Genomic DNA, 20,000 nt, shown 5'->3' on the forward strand with positions numbered 1-20,000 from the left:
CCTGTGTCCGAACAAAAGTCATGAAGACGAACCTAAAACTGAGTCCGTTTCACAACGCATAGTTTCTTACAGACTTACTTAAGACAATTCCATCTTTACGAAGGGAACTCGCAAAGACGTGTGTAGCAGTATCGAGTTGATATGTATCTATCTCTGTCTGTTTGTCTGTCTGTGTCTTTTCCCATCAGGACACCGTCACGGATTTTGAATTTGTATTTCTTTTTATCACAACAGATTTCTCTGTGTGAAATTCGGGCTGCTCTCCCCAGGGAGGACGCGTCGCTACACAACAGCCACCCATTAAAAAAAAAAAAAAAAATTCTACGTGCAGTTTTATTTGTTTTTCCTATCGAAGTGGATATTTCTACAGAATTTTGCCAGGAACAACCCTTTTGTTGCCGTGGGTTCTTTTACGTGCGCTAAGTGCATGCTGCATACGGGACCTCGGTTTATCGTCTCATCCAAATGACTAGCGTCCAGACCACCACTCAAGGTCTAGTGGATGAGGAGAAAATATCGGCGGCTGAGCCGTGATTCGAACCAGCGCGCTCAGATTCTCACGCTTCCCACGCGGACGCGTTACCTCTAGGCCATCACTCCTACTACTGGATAAGTATTTACATTCTTATACGTGTGCACGCGCGCCCTGTCTATCGTTTTAGGTATAGCAAGTGTCTTTTCTTGTTATTTTGATTTCACCGTTTGTTCCCTTTTGCCATAAGGATTGGCTATGCTGAAAAAAAAAAGCATGTGTGTTATTTGTTTAACTCTCTCCATACGAACGGCGAAAGAGACGACCTTAACAGCGTTTCACCCCAATTACCATCATCAAAATATTGCAAGTGGAAGGCTCTTATACTGAAGAGGTGAATGTTGACTAAGAATACCACAATTCTGACGACGGAAGCTAAAGGTTGGGTCATTCAGACACCCACTGGTCATCCGAGGGGTCTGTGTAGAGGAGAAGAGAGGACTGGCCGCACTGAGTGAGTTAACTTCCTTCATTAAAAGAAGTGGAGCCGTGTCAGAACGTCGACATTCTAATCCAGTGTTCACCAGTGATCAGGGTTCGAGGCCCCGTTTCGGCATGGTGGTGTGTGTCTTTTTGGGAAAGGCACTTTTACTCCGATTACTTTTTTCTCACTCCACCCAGGTGTGTGTGATGAATGAGCACCTGACCGGTTGGCCCCAAGGGGAGGTGGGGGGGCGGGGGGGGGAGGGGGCGAGGGGGGGTAAGGTAAAAACGGCCAGAAGGAGAGAACTCAGCCCCGCCTTCCTGTGCTGAGCCGCTAGACACAGTGGATATGAAGTCAGTCAGTGCCCCGATGGCCGCAAAAGTTAACACTCACCTTTAACCATAAATGGGGATTCATTCATTCATTCATTCATCCATTCATTCATTCAACCATTCATTCATTCATTCATTCATTCTCTCAACTGCTGAGGAAGAGTTTAGGTGGGAAGAAAAAGATATATATGCATTCAGTACAGAAGAGAGAGAATGATGATGAAGAAGAAGAAGAAGAAGAAGAAGAAGAAGAAGAAGAAGAAGAAGAAGAAGAAGAAGAAGAAGAAGAAGAAGAAGAAGAAGAAGATGATGATGATGATGATGATGATGATGATGATGATGATGATGATGAAGAAGAAGAAGAAGAAGAAGAAGAAGAAGAAGAAGAAGAAGAAGATGATGATGATGATGAAGAAAAAGAAGAAGAAAAGAAGAAGTAAAGAAGAAAAAATGCACATTCTGATGCTGTTCTGACATAGACTAAGAGAAGGAATCCGGAACTTAGCTGTAAAAAAAAAAAAAAAAAAAAAAAAAAAAAAAAAAAAAAAAAATCGCGCCTGAGGTACTTTTACAGTGTGGTGCACTCCACCACAACCCCAAACACCCGGGGCTACGCGTTACCATTCTGACAACCCTCAGTACCACAGAGAGAAAAGTGCGAACAGAAATCGTTTCACCTCCTCTCCCCCCCCCCACCTACCCCATTCCCCAGCCCCTCCCCCGTCCCGCCTTTTGACCCTCGTTCCTCCCACCTCCCCGCCCCCCACTTCTCACCCCCCCCCCAACCCCCAGTCAGTTCAAGACACCATACCATTCCCACCGGACAGTCCTTCAGCACCCTGGCACTGGGTTCGGCAGTGTGGTGCAACTCAGCGTCTGGAACCCTGATTACTTTATTCTGGCCACCTCCACCTCACCTAACCGGTGTTCGCCTACATCTTTGCCTCCCCACCTTGGAGAAACGCACCCCGGTAGGATTTCTTCATAGCTGAGTTTTGTTGTTGTTGTTGTTGTTGTTGTTATTATTATTATCATTATTATTATTACTATCACAACTATTATCATTATTATTGTTGTTGCTGCTGTTGTTATGATGATGATGATGATGACTTTCATCATCATTCTTCTTCTTCTTCTAAATATTGCTGTTGTTGTTATTCTTATTGGTGCTTATATAGCGTCTATCTTCAGTCAGAGACAAAAAAAAAAAATGTATATATATAATTTCTAGATATTGTAGATTAAAGAAAATGCTCAGGTTAGTGCTGATGATTTTGATATTTTCACATCATCTTAGGATTCCGGAATCAGCAGATGGTTTCTGAAATGTGGGTCGAATGAGAACTGAGCAACGCGGGGTCAGCCCGATACTCCCCCGTGCCGATACTCCCCCGAGTCGATACTCCCCCGTGTCGATTCTCCCCCGGCTCGTTAATCCCTCTCGAAAAGATCCAAAAACAAGCAAATGTAATTATACATTTGTGGCTGATAATGTTTTCTGCTTGATCAAAGATGTGTTGTGGAATGATCAATGTGTTATGTGTTCTCTTCTTACAACCGTCCGCCTTCAGAGTTGAGCAGCAGTGCGCCCGCTATTGTGTGGGCTCGCTACTGCCGTCGTCATGACTCAGTGCATATATGGGGGAACGCTCTCTCTCTGAACAGAAACATCTTGCAGAGTACTCTAAGAAAGAGCGGGGTACATGGGAAGTTTCACATGGCTGTGAAAAGTATCTATGATTCTGTACTTGTATGTGTTCGTGACAAGTTTGTCTACTTAGGCAGTGTTGTCAGCAAAGACGGGGGGACGGACGAAGACATCAAGAGCCGTATCAACAAAGCAAGACGCGCCTTCAACACCCTTCGACCAATCTGGAGATCGACAGCCCTCTCAATCCGCAACAAGATCCGGATTTTTAACACCAACGTGAAGTCGGTTCTACTCTATGGCTCAGAGACGTGGAGAGTCACAAAGACCAGCACCCACAAGCTTCAGACATTCACCAACAGATGTCTAAGAAACATCCTGAACATCAGATGGCCAGAGGTTGTCTCCAATGAAGAACTTTGGAACATGACAAAACAGGCCCCACTGGAGACGGAAATCAAGAAACGGAAATGGGGATGGATAGGCCATGCACTACGCAAGCCTGCAACAAACATCACAAGACAGGCTCTTGATTGGAACCCACAGGGGAAAAGGAAAGTTGGACGTCCGAAGCAGACCTGGCGGAGAAGCATTGAGGCAGAGACAAGGGCGGCCGGAATGACGTGGGCCGAACTGAAGAGGACCAGCCAGAGCCGGGTGCGTTGGAGGAGTGTTGTTGCGGCCCTATGTTCCCCACGGAATCAAGAGGAATAAGTCAAGTAAGTCATGTGTTCGTGACAAAGGTGTTCATTCAGACTTTCTTCAGTGTCCAGGAGGGGTTAAAACCACAGCTGTTTTCCTTTTTCATCAATGAATTAGCAGTGGAGTTAACCGGCAAAGAAGAGTAGACATCAGTGGAATACAAATGATACCTGACGCAACAGAATTGTTCTTAATGATATTTGCTGATGATGTTGTTCTATTGTCTGACACACCCATAGGGTTACAAAATCAATTAAATGCCCTTAAGCAAGAAACAGACAGACTACAACTACCAGTAAATCTCGATAAGACCAATATTATAGTTTTCCGCAATGGAGGTCTTCTTTCGACTCGTGACAAATGGTGCTATGGTGACAGGGAAATAGAAGTAACCTAAACATATAAATATTTGGGAATGCTATTCACAACAAAACTGAGTTTGACGTCTGCGTGGGATGAAGCAAATAGAAAAAGGGAAAAGGTGTAATTCAGATTATAAAATCACTCAAGAGACTGCCTTCGACTGACGCACAGCTTTTTTGGAAACTTTTCAACACACAAATTGAACCAGCCTTGAACTATGGAGCGGAAATATGGGGACTCATGCCAAATAATTAAATGGAAAAGGTACATACATTTGCAACGAAGCGCTTTTTTGGTGTCCCATTACACTCATCAAACACTATAATGTATGGCGAAACCGGCAGGTACCCATTGTATATTAGATCAATTGTAAATTGTATAAAATATTGGCTGAAACTAACAAGACTGTGTAGACAAGCATACGAGATGCTGTTACTGCAAGAGGAGAAGGGCAAACAGAACTGGGTATTCCACATCAAGAAATCACTAACGGAACATGGATTCAGTCTTGTTTGGATGAGCCAAGGAGTAGGGCACGAGAGCGGAATTTAAAGACAGACATAGCATGCTACAAACAAAATTGGCACGGAGAAATAGAGAGCAATGATAGGTATAAATGGTTTTATTCATTTAAATCAATATTTCAAACAGAGAAGTATATTAAGATTATAACAAATAAATGGCATAAAATCTGCTTTGCGAAGCTCAGATTGAGAACACTTGGACTGAATGCCAACAGAAGATGGTTCGATTCAGACGTAGCAACATCTCCTTGCCCAATGTGTGGCGAAAGCCCAGAAGATGAAAATCATTTCATATTTAACTGCAAAAGATACGATGAATTACGAAAAAACTGCACCATTTTCAATACAGCTCCAGCGCAGAGAAAAGATTTGTTCGGCATACTAATGACAGAAGATGAAGATATGATACTTTCACTAGCAAAATATGTATCTGAGGCAATAAATATACGGAAAACGTCCATCATCGGTCCAAATACTCATTAGTCAATTAAAAATTAGTATGGATTCTATGAGAAAAAAGTATAGGCAAAAAAAGGAAGGGCTACATTTGGATGGTCAATGTCGACATTGTAATTATTTGATGTGTTCGTATTGATATGATGTGTATCGATGTTACATGCGTAAATATTTTTTTATATGATTTAACTGTACTTTATGTGTACTGTCCAAACCCCGTCTCTCTCTCTCTCTCTCTCTCTCATTTCGGTATCTCTGTCTCTCTCCCCTCGTCTGTAAGACTCTCTCTCTCTCTCTCTCTCTCTCTCTCTCTCTCTCTCAGTCTCTCTCGTTTTCTATTGTTTTGTTTTTTCCCCTATCCAATTTTGTGTTTCATTGTTTTCACCATTATTGTTCTGATTTGTACCCCCATGTCATCTAGTACAGCCAGTGACATTAGATGTTTCAGTATTCACCTCTCTCTGTCTGTCTCTCTCGTATATTAGTGTGTGTGTTAGTGTGTGTGGCCAGGGACAGGAACCGGCTGTTGGACAGCTGGGTATCATTCTGTTATCAGCGTTATTAGCTCGGACTTCGCCTCGAGTCGTGCTGTTCACTTTGATTTTTCTTGTGATGCCTGTGTTGATGTCCACCTACCACTCTGAGTGTTTTCAATGCCGCTGAATCAGTGAACAAAAGATTTGTTTTTCCCTTCCTGAAAAAATAGATACCATTATTCAAATAATTTTCATTATTTCATCCGTTCAGTCTATCTCTCATCCAGTCCTTTCGAGCCTCTCTTAATACAATATTCAACAGACCATCTCTCTGTGTCTCTTTCTCTGTCTTTCTGCGTGTGTGTGTTTGTGTTCGATCGGTCCATATATTTATTAATTCCGTGCATACACACGCAGACACACACATACGCACACACATAATCTCTCTCCCCCCCCCCCTCTCTCTCTCTCTCACTCTTTCCAATGCACGTGCACGAGCACACACACTGATATGCACACACTCACTCACTATCTCTCTCTCTTTTTCTCTATCTGTCTATCTATCTCACACACGCACACACAAGCGTACACCCACCTACTCTCAAACATACACGAACTCATACACGAGGCCACAACCACACACACACACACCTGGTTTTAGTGACTCCAAACATTAGCAACACCTGTGATCGATACGCAGCACTACACAGGTGCCAGACTGTTGGACGTAAGGCCTGATGCACCAAATGGCCAGCTGTTTGGGATGGGAAGCACGTGCTGCCTGTCGTCAGTGCATCTCTCCAGTCCTGCTTTCTCTCTGTCACTCCTCTCTCCCCCCTCTCTCTCTAAGTATCTATGTGTGTGTGTGTGTGTGTGTGTGTGTGTGTGTGTGTGTGTGTGTGTGTGTGCACACGTGCGCGTGCGATGGTATGTGTGTGTATACGTGTGAGTGTGTGTGTACACGTGCGTGTGCGTAAGAGGTTTTTGACAGCGAGTGCATATTTTTTACCTCAGTAAAAAAAAAAAAAAAAAAAAAAGTCACAGAGTGATCTGTAAAAATCTAAATCTGCATCTGTCAAATTTGTATCAAAATGTCGGGAAACTGATAAGGGGAAGGGTGGGGTCTGAAGGGGGTAGTGGGAGAGTAGGACAGGGAGAGGAGGAAAGGGGGGCAATGGGGGAAGGGAGACTAGGCTGGGGGGAGATGGGGATTGGAGAGTAGGACGGGGGCAGGAGGGGAAGATGGGGGAGGGAGAGTACGACAGGGGGAGATGGGGTGGCGGTGCGGGGGGGGGGGGGGGGGGGTCGAAGAGTAAGAAAGGGGTGAATATGAGCGGGCGGGGGAGAGGGAGTGTATAGAGAGAGTGGATGAGGGAAGAATGGCGAGAGATATCAATGTAGTTTTTTTTTTGTCTCTCTGTATATATATGTGTTTAAGTCACTGATTATATATTCAATCCAGCTTAGTGCCCCTGTCTCTCTGTCTAATTCTTCACGGAATATGATATCTCTAATAGACAGTGAGCGAATAAACATAAATCTATCTACATCACTGCCTCACCACTCCTACTCTCCCTTCCTACCCTCCCCCCATCCCCCAGTACCTCCACCCACGCCCCCACCCCCAATGTCCTACTCCCCATTCTACTCTTCCGTCTCACCTAGCAGACACTTCTCACAAAAAAAGAAAGGGAAGAAAGACCACACATTTTCCTCCAAAGAACAGAGGAGTAGAGTTATTGGGTGTGATCCCCGCAGAGATCGCCTAACTCAAAGCTAGTTTTTGCAGACATTTTCCCTCTACAATGCCACCCAACCAAACTAAAATACCCATAATGTCCTGGTGTATCCACTTTAGCAAATTTTAGCGTATTTCATATTTCAATCCTTTTCATTTCCCGAGATTTTACTGCCTTACCAAAGATACTAAAGCCCTATATTCATTTCATACAATGTTCTTGCATAATTTGATACGGCATGATTACCATATTTTCTTGATTTTTCACCCTTTTACAACAGCAAATCTTACATAATTATCTTACAAACACAAGACGTTACATGACAAAAAGATGTGATACATCACAAAAGTTACTCAGCTGCTCTCAGCGTGTATACTCATTAGCAAACAATGCTTTACCATCGTGTCAAACTGTATGTGAATCGGAGAAATCAAATGATTATGTCGTTTGGGTAAAAAAGCCAATGGGTTTAGTTAGAAATTACAGCCCTTTGAGAAACAAGGGGAACATCCACCTTCACAATTCAACAATCGACTGAGTCATATCCGTCCCTCACCACCCCACCTTTCTGTCTTTCTGTGTCTTATTCATCATCAAGATCAAAATGTAATCTGCTCAGTCTTTAGGATATTGTCTCATCATGCACGGAATTGAACATTTCTAATCATCAGTGGCTTAAAACGATGCACACACATAAACAAACAAATATAAATATATCTCCATGCCTCCCTCACCCCTCTCTTGGTGTGTGTGTGTGTGTGTGTGTGTGTGTGTGTGTGTGTGTGTGTGTGTGTGTGTGTGTGTGTGTGTGTGTGTGTGTGTGTGTGTGAAAATGTAGTAAATTTGGGACACTAGTTTACGACCTTAACATTCTGCTTTGTGTTCCTTCGAAAACAGTATACACATTGTTGGTCCTGATATTCGTTAATGAATTGTTGATTTGGTGGAGAAAATCTGAGGAGAGAAAGAGAGAGAGAGAGAGAGAGAGAGAGAGAGAGAGAGAGAGAGAGAGAGAGAGAGAGAGAGAGGGAGAGACAGAGACAGACAGAAACAGAAAATGAAGGAGGGAGAGAAAGAGAAAGAGACAGAGACAGAGAGATATAGAGACAGAGAGAGATACAGTGAGAGAGAGAGAGAGAAAGAGTGAGAGAGAGGGGTGTGGAGTTTCAAATGAATTGTGTAGTTAAATATCATATAAATCAATTGGGGAGGGACGGAGGGAGAGAGACGGACAGACAGACAGACAGACAGACAGACAGACACACACACACACACACACACACACACACAGACAAAGACAGAGACAGAGTTGAATATATCAGTGGACTGATGTGGATTTTAGTGAAGAAAGAGAGAACTAGCGAGCGAACGAAAATGTTTTAATAAACTTTGGCTATGGACCACAATTCAAAACCAGGGGACTGGGGGGTGGCACGGGAAGGGGTATGATGACACTTGAACAGCATCACACAATTTTATTCTGTTCATGGACGTGACATTTTACTAAATTATGTCTGAGAAGACTGTTTCTCCTTTTGATCACGTGGAAAATAAATTATGATGAGGATGCAGATGGCGATGATGAGGAAGGAGTGGGTGGGCTCCCCCCCACCCCCCTCTTTCTGTCTCTCGCTCCCTGTCTCTCACTCTCTGCCTCTCCCTCTTTTTCCCTCCCCCTCTCTCTTACTCTAACACCGCTCTCTCGTTCCCTCTCCCCCAAAACTCTCTCCTTCTCTCTCTGTCTCTATCTCATTCTCTTTCCATCTCCCATTCTCTCACCCCCTCTCCTCCCCCCTTTCACACACTCTCTCTCCTTTTCCCCCCTCACTCTCTCCTTCAGTTTCATTCTCTATTTTTCTCTTTCCATGTCCCCTTCTCTCTCTCACCCCCGTCTCTCTCAACCCCCTTTCTCCCTCCTTCCCTCCCCTCTCTCACTCTCTCTCTTTCTTTCTCTCTTTCCCTCCCCCCTCTTTCTCTCCCTTCTCTTCTCCCTCTCACCTTGGGCACGAAGGCGAGGCAGAGGGTGGTGATGGTGGCGATGAAGACGAAGATGGCGATGACGGGGGAGTGGGTGGGCTCCCCCCACCCCCCTCTTTCTGTCTCTCGCTCCCTGTCTCTCACTCTCTGCCTCTCCCTCTTTTTCCCTACCCCTCTCTCTTACTCTAACACCCCTCTCTCGTTCCATCTCCTCCATCACTCTCTCCCTCTATCTGTCTCTCATTCTCTTTCCATCTCCCATTCTCTCTCTCCCCCTCTCCCTGTCTCTCCCTCTTTCTCCCTCCCTCTCTCTCTCACTCTACCCCCCTCTCTCGCTCCCTCTTCATCACTCTCTCCTTCTGTCTCTCTCTCTCATTCTCTTTCCATCTCCCATTCTCTCTCTCTCCCACTCTCCCTGTCTCTCCCTCTTTTTCTCTCCCTCTCTCCATTTCTGTCTCCTTCTCCCCCCCCCATCACTCTCTCTTTCAGTCTCATTCTCTAATTTTCTCTTTCCATGTCCCCTTCTATCTCTCTCTCTCTCTCACCCCCCTCTCTCCATCCCCTTTCTCCCCCCCCTCCCTCCATCTCTCACTCTCTGTCTTTCTCTCTTTCCCTCACCCCTCCACCCCTCTCTCTCCATCCTCTTCTCCCTCTCACCTTGGGCACGAAGACGAGGCTGAGGGTGGTGATGGTGGCGATGAGGATGAAGATGGCGATGATGTGGAAGGAGTGGGTCGGCTCTCTCTCCCTCCCCCTCCCTGTCTCTCACTCTCTGTCTCTCCCTCTTTCTCTCTCCTCTTCTCCCCCCCTCACTTACTCCCCCCCCCTCTCTTACTCCCACCCCTCTCTCTTTCCCTCTCTCTGTTCAAGTAATATTGATGATGGTGGTAGTCACTGTAGTATGCTGCACTTGCCACACATAGATTTCAGAGACAGTAACAATACTGTACCTTTTGAACACCCGGATGTTTCTGGAACTTCTATATTGATGACATCTCTCTCTCTCTCTCTCTCTCTCTCTCTCTCTCTCTCTCTCTCTCTCTCTCTCTCTCTCTCTCTATCTATCTATCTATCTATCTCTCTGTGACTCACTGTCCTATCCATCTGTGAATCTTAGTGTATGGAGGGAGTGAGGGGGTGCTGTCAGTATGTGTGCGCGTGTGTGTGTATGTATGTGTGTGCGCTCGCACGCGAGCGTCAGTGTGTGTATGCATGTGTGTGCACGGATGTGGGTGTGTGTGGAGGGCCGGGGGGTGTTTTCTTCATTATGTATACAGTTCTGCACGAAAACCTTTTCCTTTCATTTATGTGTGTGCTATTTGTAATAGATGTAGATTAGCAAGGACAGATTGGAAGAATAGGCAATGCCTAAAATCTTAATCCTTGAATAAAAACGTTTTGAGTTCTGAGTTCTGAGTTCTCTCTTGCTCTTTCTCCCTCTCACCCCGTCTGTCTCTCCCTCTTTCTCTCTGTCTTTCCCTCCTCTCTCATTCTGTCACTCTCTTTTTCCATCTCCTTCTTTTTCCCACACCCCCCAGTCTCTCTCTAGATTTCCATTAAATATATATGTGTTATTGTAACTGATTTAGATTAGCACGGCCAGATTGGATGAATGGGCCATGCCTAAAATCTCAATCCTTGAATAAAAAAAAAACAAAAAACAACGTTCTGAGTTCTCTCTCTCTCTCTCAAATGCCAAATTACCATTCATGTAACCATGATTATAATGTACAAGCTGTATTGATATAATGATTTCCTCTCCTTTGTTTTATTTAACTGTTTTCCCTTCAAGGGCCAGACGAAAAAAAAAAAAAATAAAGCAATGTCTTGCTTACTCTTTTACTCTTAAAAAATATACCCTATTCAATTCAAATTCAATTCACTGTATTCACCTTGGGTACGAAGACGAGGCAGAGGGTGGCGGTGGTGGCGAAGAGGATGAAGACGGCGAGGATGAGGAAGGAGTGGGTGGGCTGGTCCTGGATGAGGAAGGTAACGGCCGCGCCGCACGTGCACATGATGACCACGTTGTAGACGCTCATGCCGATGTACTTGGAGTCGTTCAGGGCCGGGATGCTCACCTGCCGAGTCTCCCAGGCCAGGAAGCAGCCAAAGGCCTGACATGGAGAGAGAGAGACAGAGAGAGAGAGAGAGAGAGAGAGAAAAGAAAGATATCTGTATTAATTGTATTTCTCTTTTTTTTTTTTTTTTTGTCACAACAGATTTCTCTGTGTGAAATTCGGACTGCTCTTGCGTCGATACACTGAGAGCGCCACCCATTTTTTTTTTTTTTTTCCCGGCGTGCAGTTTTTATTTGTTTTTCCTATCGAAGTGGATTTTTTCCTACAGAATTTGACAGAGAGACAGAGAGAGAGACAGAGAGAGAGAAAGTTTGTTGCGATCGACGTTATAATGCGCGCGCGTGTGTGTGTGTGTGTGTGTGTGTGTGTGTGTGTGTGTGTGTGTGTGTGTGTGTGTGTGTGTGTGTGTGTGTGTGTGTGTGTGTGTGTGTGTGTGTGTGTGTGTGTGTCCGCGTGCGCGCGTGAGCACGAAGATCAGGCAACTGTTCATTTTGTTTTCAGCAGACGTGGTGTAGCATGTATGGATCAGTCCGCACACTTTGACATATCCAAGAAACTGTGAAAACTGAGAAGAAGAGAGAGGGGTGGGTGTAGGGGGTGGGCGTGATGGGTTTGTGAGGAAGTGTCAGTTTCAATTAAGTGCTTCGGCGATAATCTTTGCAAGTGAGTTGACAACATCTGCGTTCGGTGATGAACTAATTATAATCATGCACAACATTATGCCTTTTCATGTTGAAGTTATATTTGATCTGCATTTCAACTCCCAGCATGATCGACATTCGCCGTTACAAAAGGAATGTGCAAACTGGGTAAATTCAGGCTGAGCGGACGGGCCCAATAGCCGAGTGGTGAAAGCGTTGGATTTTCAATCTGAGGGTCCCGGGTTCGAATCTCGGTAACGGCGCCTGGTGGGTGAAGGGTGGAGATTTTTCCGATCTCCCAGGTCAACATATGTGCAGACATGCTTGTGCCTGAATCCCCTTCGTGTATATACGCAAGCAGAAGAGCAAATACGCACGTTAAAGATCCTGTACTCCATGACAGCGTTCGGTCGGTTATGGAAACAAGAACATACCCAGCATACATTCCCCGCGAAAACGGAGTATGGCTGCCTACATGGCGGAGTAAAAACGGTCATACACGTAAAAGACCACTCGTGTACATACGAGTGACCGTGGGAGTTGCAGCCCACGAAGAAGAAGAAGAAGAAGAAGAAGAAGAAGAAGAAGAAGAAGAAGAAGAAGAAGAAGAAGAAGAAGAAGAATGAGAGGCGCGGGAGTAACACCATTAAAATGATGCAGATGACTGCGAAGAAAGAAAGGGTGAGGGAAGGTGTACAAAGGACGTCATGAGAAGAAAATAACAAGTTCGCATGCCTGTTATCCACACATTGAAAAGAGCTCTGTTTGTTTAACACGTGATGGGTTTTTTTTTTGTGAATCCACTCCCTGACCTCGACAGGAACAAATCCAAGCTTCTGTCTTTAAAAGTAACCAATGGCCATTCTGAAGGAAGTGCAAGCGGGTGCTGGAAAAGAGTATATAATTCTTTTCATATAAACATTTGCTTCAGTGGTATTTATACACAGACATAGCTGACAACAGTAAATATTGTTGCAGAAAGTTGGCAGATCGATATCTACTGTTGGACCCACAAATGAGAGAACACCGCGAAGGGTTTGCTTCATTGCCTTTTAACAGGAAGACAGACAGATAGAGAGAGATACAGCCAGCCAGACAGACATACATACAGACAGACAAACAGCCAGATAGGCAAACAGACAGGCAACGAGATAGACAAAACGAGGACGACATACCAAAAGAAGGCCTTTGTAAGCGTATATAGAGCCCATCCAGATCTCCATGTGACGACTGCTGCAGAATTCCAGTTTAGGAATCACCTCGTAGTCCTCATACACCTGCAAACAGACCATGATTATCATCATCATTATCATCGTCATCGTCGGGTCGTCGTCATCATCATCATCGTCGTTGTCATTAGCAGCAGCGTTATCATCATAATGGTCACCTGACCTGAACAGGCTAACTCTCGACCATCCAGTTTTTCAAGAGAGAGAGAGAGAGAGAGAGAGAGAGAGAGAGAGAGAGAGAGAGAGAGAGAGAGAGAGAGAGATGTAATGACACAGAGAAAGACAGACAACACGTGCATACACTCACACACACACACATACACACGCATACTCATGCACACAAAGTCGTGCCTATATGTGAGAGAGATGGGTACTGACCAACCAACACACACACACACACACACACACACACACACACACACACACACACACACACACACACTCTCTCTCTCTCTCTCTCACACACACTCTCTCTCTCTCTCTCAAACACACACACACACACTCTCTCTCTCTCATATACACACGCTCTCTCTCTCTCAAACACACACACACACACACACACACACACACACACACACACACACACACTCACACACACACACACATGCACACAACAGACTGCCTCCCACGCCCATTCCCAATTCCCACCAACCACCCCATCCACCCGCACACAGAGAAAAAGAAGACACATGTCAAAAACCTCCGTTGTTTACCCCTACAGGGAACATCAAATTTCTGTCAGATTGGAAAGCCACATGCACAAAGCCCCATGGAGATCTCACGCCCACGTTAGGAAGAACAACTTCATTATTTTTTTTGTCTTCTGTATTTGTTTTGTTATCATCCTTTTTCTGTGCTATTATTGAAAACATAAAGACTTTTTCTTTGACCACTTTTTTTTTCGCCTTCACTTTCAAAGCGGATTTTCAAGCAAACAAGCATACACATTACAACAAAAGGTTTACATACATACATACATACATACATATATACATGCATACATGCATACAAGTACGTGTGCATATACATGACTACACACATATATTTATCCACATACACACACACACACACACACCACCACCACCACCACCACCATCACCACCACCGTCCTTGCATCGATTTCATGCAGTAATGTCATGAGGAGAGAGAAAAAAGAATGGTGGTCAACGGGTAGGTTTACAAAAAAACACAAAGACTCAGAAAACGTCAAGCGCTATCTCATCCAGACTTTTAGCAAGGCCAGGGAGACCCCGCCCTCTCAAAAAACAACAAACCTGACAAACGACACACACACACACACCCACACACACACACACACACACACAAAACCAAAACCAAAAAAAAAGAGCAAAAGAATAGTAGAATAAAACCAAAAAGAAAAAGAAAAAAGAAAAGAACAATAGTAGAAACATCACCTGCCTAAAACCAAGGGCAAAAGGCAGAACAAGCTTCTGCAGTTGCTTCGGACCTTAAAATTAGGATGAGAAGAAGAAGAAGATAAGAGTGAAGACGATGACGGTGATGATGATGATGAACAAGAAGAAGAAGAGCAAGAATTAGAACAAGAATAATTATGAAAAAGTAAGGGATTAACGAACCAAGTTTAACCGAAGGACACTGATAAAAACAAGCTGCCACAGTTGACATCCTTTAAAGTGCGCACATCCCATCAGCACTGTGACACACACCTCCCCACTGTCACCGGAAGAATTAAACGGACAGGAAGACATCAAGGGAAACAGAAGTATGCTGCGGCGCTCAAGGCAGGAATCATCGGACGTGCATGCTGCTTCCATACCCCCCCCCTCCCCCACACCCCCAAGCCTCCCCTGCCTCATAAATCAGTGTCTCTGGGACCCTTAATGACATATCACACTGTGACAATGAAAATTATTCAGGTCTGTGCTGCCTGAGCTTAGTTCCCATCAACGTCAACATTGTTTCATTTCGGGACGAACTGATGCCCTGGAGGAATGCACTCATTAGAACATGTATTTCGTGTCTTTCTTTTTCTTTTCCCTGAAAGGAGGAATTGGATTGGCGTTGGGTGGCTCTTATTCATCTCTCTCTCTCTCTCTCTCTCTCTCTCTCTCTCTCTCTATATATATATATATATATATATATATATATATAGACAAACAATGAGAATCAATTGGACCTAACATCAAGCCAAAAACAGGTCTTAGAAAATAAAGACAGTGTGTTCTATCTACTTGACTTAAAACCATGCTTTCTGTGCAATTTTATGAACGATCTTTAAGACACAGGTAGAAGGAGAAGAAGAAGAAGAAGAAGAAGAAGAAGAAGAAGAAGAAGAAGAAGAAGAAGAAGAAGAAGAAGAAGAAGAAGAAGAAGAAGAAGAGGAGGAGGAGGAGGAGGAGGAGGAGGAGGAGGAGGAGGAGGAGGAAGAACAACAACAACAGCAACAACTACAACAACAAGAACAACAAGGGCTGAAACTCCAGGGTATCATGTGCGTTAGGTCTTAGCTGACTCTCTGCAGGCTTCCCTAGCTGTCGCTAACGACATCCGAAGCTCTCACAACAGGGGAGCTAATCAACACAAACATCTCTTCTTTTCTTTTCTTATTAATTGATTAAAAGAGAATCACAAATTCAGCATGATAGTATTATGCTTTGATGGACTTTGACCCCAGGTATCTTAAATTTCTTCAATCTGTCTCTGTTTCCGTTTTTTTTCTTGTCAAAAGGCGATTACTTGACTCAGAGATGAGTTGAGGTCTCACTTGAGTATCATCAACCAAACTGTCTCCTGCTGGTGTTGGTTGACAGATCTTTCTCGCCATCTGACGAATTTGACGAACTCTTGCACCATTCGGTGTCTCAATAAGGAGGCTTCTCTGTGCATCATGGTGTTGGGTGACTGTGCCTTTTCGCTGTAAGTCAGGTATCCAGACATTGTCACCCACTGAGATGTCTTCTGGATTGACCACCTTATGCCGTCGATCATAGTTAGACTTAACCATCTCCCTGTAGTCTCTCTCCTGCTTCTTCACAACATTGACTTCAGGTATCTGTGAAAGAAGAAGTTCTGGAGAACAAGGCACCCTTGTCTTCAGTCGACGTCCCATACTTATCTGTGCTGGGGAGTAAACACTGAACAGAGGTGTGTTCATGTACATCAGCAAACCAAGGTAGTCATCTTTGCATTTCTTCATGAAAGACTTTATGGTTTGCACAGCTCTTTTCACTTGACCATTGCTCTGGGGATAGTGAGGTGATCGGGTGATATGTTCGAAACCCCATGTCTCGGCAAACTTCGCAAAATTTCGAGCGGAGAACTGGTGCATCGTCCGTGACCATGACATCCGGAATGCCGAGTCTGTTGAAAATCTTCTTGCATTTGGATATGGTTTCGATCGTTGTTACTTGCTTGGACATAATGACAATCTCCAGATCACGCGAGTAGTAGTCAACAGCAATTAGATACTGATTGTTCTTGAACTCGAAGAAATCTGCCGCAATGCGCGACCACGGACGGTCTGGAAATGGGGTTCCGATCATTGGCTCAACTCTTGCTTTGCGATGTTTGCTGCATTCTGTACAAGTCTTCACCATGGTCTCTATCTCTTTACCAAGGCCTGGCCACCAAACGTTGTTTGCAGCAAGCTCTTTTGTCTTCACTACTCCTTGATGCCCATCGTGTAAGTGACGAAGAATGTCTTGCTGTAGTGAAGGTGGAATGACAACACGTCGTCCTCCCATCAGAAATCCATCATGTACTGAAAGACAGCTTGCTTCATTCCAGTACACGTTGATTGCTTTGTTCATCTGATTTTTCTCAGGCCATCCGCTTGTGACATAGTGCATGAATGTTTTCAGCGTGTTGTCTTTCTTCAGCTTGTTTTGATTTCTTCCAGTAGGTGATCTGAAGCAGGTATCGTAACAAGAACAGAGTTGACGTATAATTCTGCCAGTTAGTCAGTTCACTATCTGGCAAATTGCTGACGTCATGCGGTGCTCGTGAGAGTGCATCAGCTGTGTACAGGAACATGTTTGATGCTGAAATCAAATCGCAGCAAACGCATTCTGAAACGTTGTACTCTGATAGCTCATCAACGAGCTATGTGGAAAACAATGGAACAAATGGCTTGTGATCACTTTCCACGTGGAAAGTCATACCTGTGAGAAGGTCGGACCAATGTTCCAAACTCCATGTAACTGCCATAGCTTCCTTCTCAATTTGAGCATAACGACGTTCCGTCTCAGCTAGTGCATTGCTAGGATTTGTCTGTTGATGATGACCTTGACAACAGCTTCTCTGGTGGGCGAACGTATGATTCCATTTCTTTTCTTATTTTCTCTCTCTCTCTCTCTCTTTTTCTTATCAAATAAAGAAACAGATTTAGCAGGCACTTCTTCTCAGTTCCAGTTCACTTCTGACACCATATCATGTGCGTTAGGTCTTATCTGACTCTCTGCTGGTTTCCCTAGCTGTCGCTAACGACTCCCGAAGCTCTCACAACAGGGGAGCTAAGTCTCTCGTAACAGGGGAGCTAATCAACACATACATTACACAGGGCACTCATAAAAAAAACAAGGTTCTACAGTTGCTGACATCCTTTCAAGCACGCAGCCTCCATCAGCTCTGTGACACACACCTCCCCACTCTCACCGGAAGAATTAAACGGACAGGAAGAGATCATGGGAAATGAGAGTACAGTGTGGCGCTCAAGGCAGGAATCATCGGATGTGCGAGATGCTTCCAACCCCCGCTCCCCCCCTCCCCTATACATCAGTGTCCCTGGGACCCTTAATGACATATCACACAGTGCAATGAAATCTGGTCTGTGGGCCCTCAATGCTAACACTGTATTCTTTCTGGGTCAGGATAATGTGGGCGTTTGCGCTTTGATGGCACATACACTGGGGACGATTTTTTCGAGGTGTGAAGGTGAAGGCGGAGGTGAGGGGATGTATGTATATGCTGTTGACGGAAGGTGGAGGTGGACCGGGAGGGAGAGGGGAGGGAAGGGGGGTCGGGGGGTGGACAGATTGAAAAAAATGAGGATCAATTGAATATCTGATAGAAAAAAAAAGTTAAAAAATGAAAACAGTTTGTGTGAGACTGCTTTATCTGAAACCATGGTTCCTGGAATGATCTCTAAAGCAGAAGAGACAGACAGCTGATATCATTATAATGTAGACGGCTCTGTATGTATATCAGCATATCACACACACACACACACACACACACACGCACACACATGCACACACACACACACACACACACACACACTTGCACGGATATACACACAAAGAAGAAGAAGAAGAAGAGGAGAGAGAGAGAAGAAGAGAGGAGGAGAAGGAGGAGGAGGAGGAGACGAGGGGAAGGAAAGAGGGGAGGAGAACAAGAACAAGAAGAAGAAGAGAGAGAGAGAGAGAGAGAGAGAGAGAGAGAGAGAGAGAGAGAGAGAGAGAGAGAGAGAGAGAGAGAGAGAGAAACACACGCAGAAAAAAGAAGAAGAAAAAAAAAGTGATAATGATAAGAAAGAAAGAAACAAAACACACCAAAAATCACGAAACGTAAATCCCAAGATAAACACAGAACAAACTGGAACAGTTGTAGACAACAACAACAACAACAAAAAACACAAAAATACACAAAAACAAAACAAAATACAAAACAAACAAAAATATAAAGAAAACCCGCACACTTTTCCCTTTCCTGTCAGTTCTACAGCACACACGACTCCGCTCCCGGACCTCAGGGACTATACTGCAGCTTCCATGGCATGAGCCAAAGGATGTGCAAGAAGCACCGCTCCCCCCAAACCTCCCCCGATCCCCCTCCCTCCTCCCCCCCACCCCGAGCCCGTCCCGAACCTCCAATCCCTACTCCCAAGCCCCATCTTCCGTTTTTCGATCGGGTCCACGGGATCCTTAATGACGGGAGATGCAGAACGCGTGGAATCAGACCTCTGGGTCCACTGTGCTGATTAGAGTGTAGTGTCTCTCTCATCAAACGCTTTCGTTCTGGACAGAATTGGTGCACTGGGGGAGGGGGGGGGGGTTAGTGCTCGATAGAACATATGTCAGAAAGGTTTGTTTTGTTTTGTTTGGTTGTTGTTGAGGTTTTAGTTGCGTAATACAAGCAAACAGACATAGACGTACACACAAAGGCGCGTGCACACATACACACACATACACACACAGAGACATACCCAAAATGTATACAGGTCGGTGACCTTACATTAAAATTCTTGCGTTCTTGCGTTCTTTATCTGTGTCTTTGTGCCCACTCTCTCCACCCCCCTCTCTCTCTTTCTCTCTCATCCCTCAGACACAATAAAAAAAAATGTGTATGTATGTGATAACATTTGGATATGTAGAGGTTAGTTCATGATGTGCGTGTTTATTATTTCTATGAGCGCATTTGGTTTTTCGCGAAGCATGTGAGAATTATGATTATACACAAGTGCGTTTTTACACATGTATAATTTGAGTGTGTCCGAATGTCCTGTATGCACTTTATCAAACCAATTACTTTTTTTTGTGAATGTTTTGGTTTCATGTTTTATTTGCTCCGAGGGATGGATGTAAAAAGGAAAGAAGCAGATGCACGCTTATTCCACTTCGTTCATTCAAAAAAGTGCGTTCGTTCGTTCGTTCGTTTGCTCTTCTTCCCTGTCGTTTTACCTCCCTACTCCCCCCACCCCCGTCACCCCCTCCCTACCTCATCACCTCACCACAAGCCCAACAAGAGCACACGCTGAAGCGCTGTCCATAAAACAACAATTACCCACAGCATTATCCACGCCGAAAAGGAAACACTACCACGAGCGTTCCCCACTTTCTGCACGTGTCAGCTTTCAACGATCATTCCTCACAACGACACCCCGTGATCAGGAACACA

At 44.6% G+C, this 20,000-nt stretch overlaps 1 protein-coding gene across 1 annotated transcript in view; it reads right to left on the minus strand.

Moving 5' to 3' along the window:
- LOC143286335 (gamma-aminobutyric acid type B receptor subunit 2-like) overlaps positions 1-20,000 on the minus strand; it is a 197,503-nt gene that overhangs the window by 25,904 nt on the left and 151,599 nt on the right. The window contains exons 14-15 of the mRNA XM_076593878.1: positions 13,071-13,172; positions 11,066-11,290 (exon numbers count right to left, since the gene is read on the minus strand). Of these exons, the coding sequence (XP_076449993.1) occupies positions 11,066-11,290; positions 13,071-13,172 (327 nt within the window). The remainder of the gene's footprint in view (positions 1-11,065; positions 11,291-13,070; positions 13,173-20,000) is intronic.

The sequence above is a fragment of the Babylonia areolata genome, chromosome 10 (assembly GCF_041734735.1).
Source record: "Babylonia areolata isolate BAREFJ2019XMU chromosome 10, ASM4173473v1, whole genome shotgun sequence".
Classification (NCBI taxonomy): Eukaryota; Metazoa; Mollusca; class Gastropoda; order Neogastropoda; family Buccinidae; genus Babylonia; species Babylonia areolata.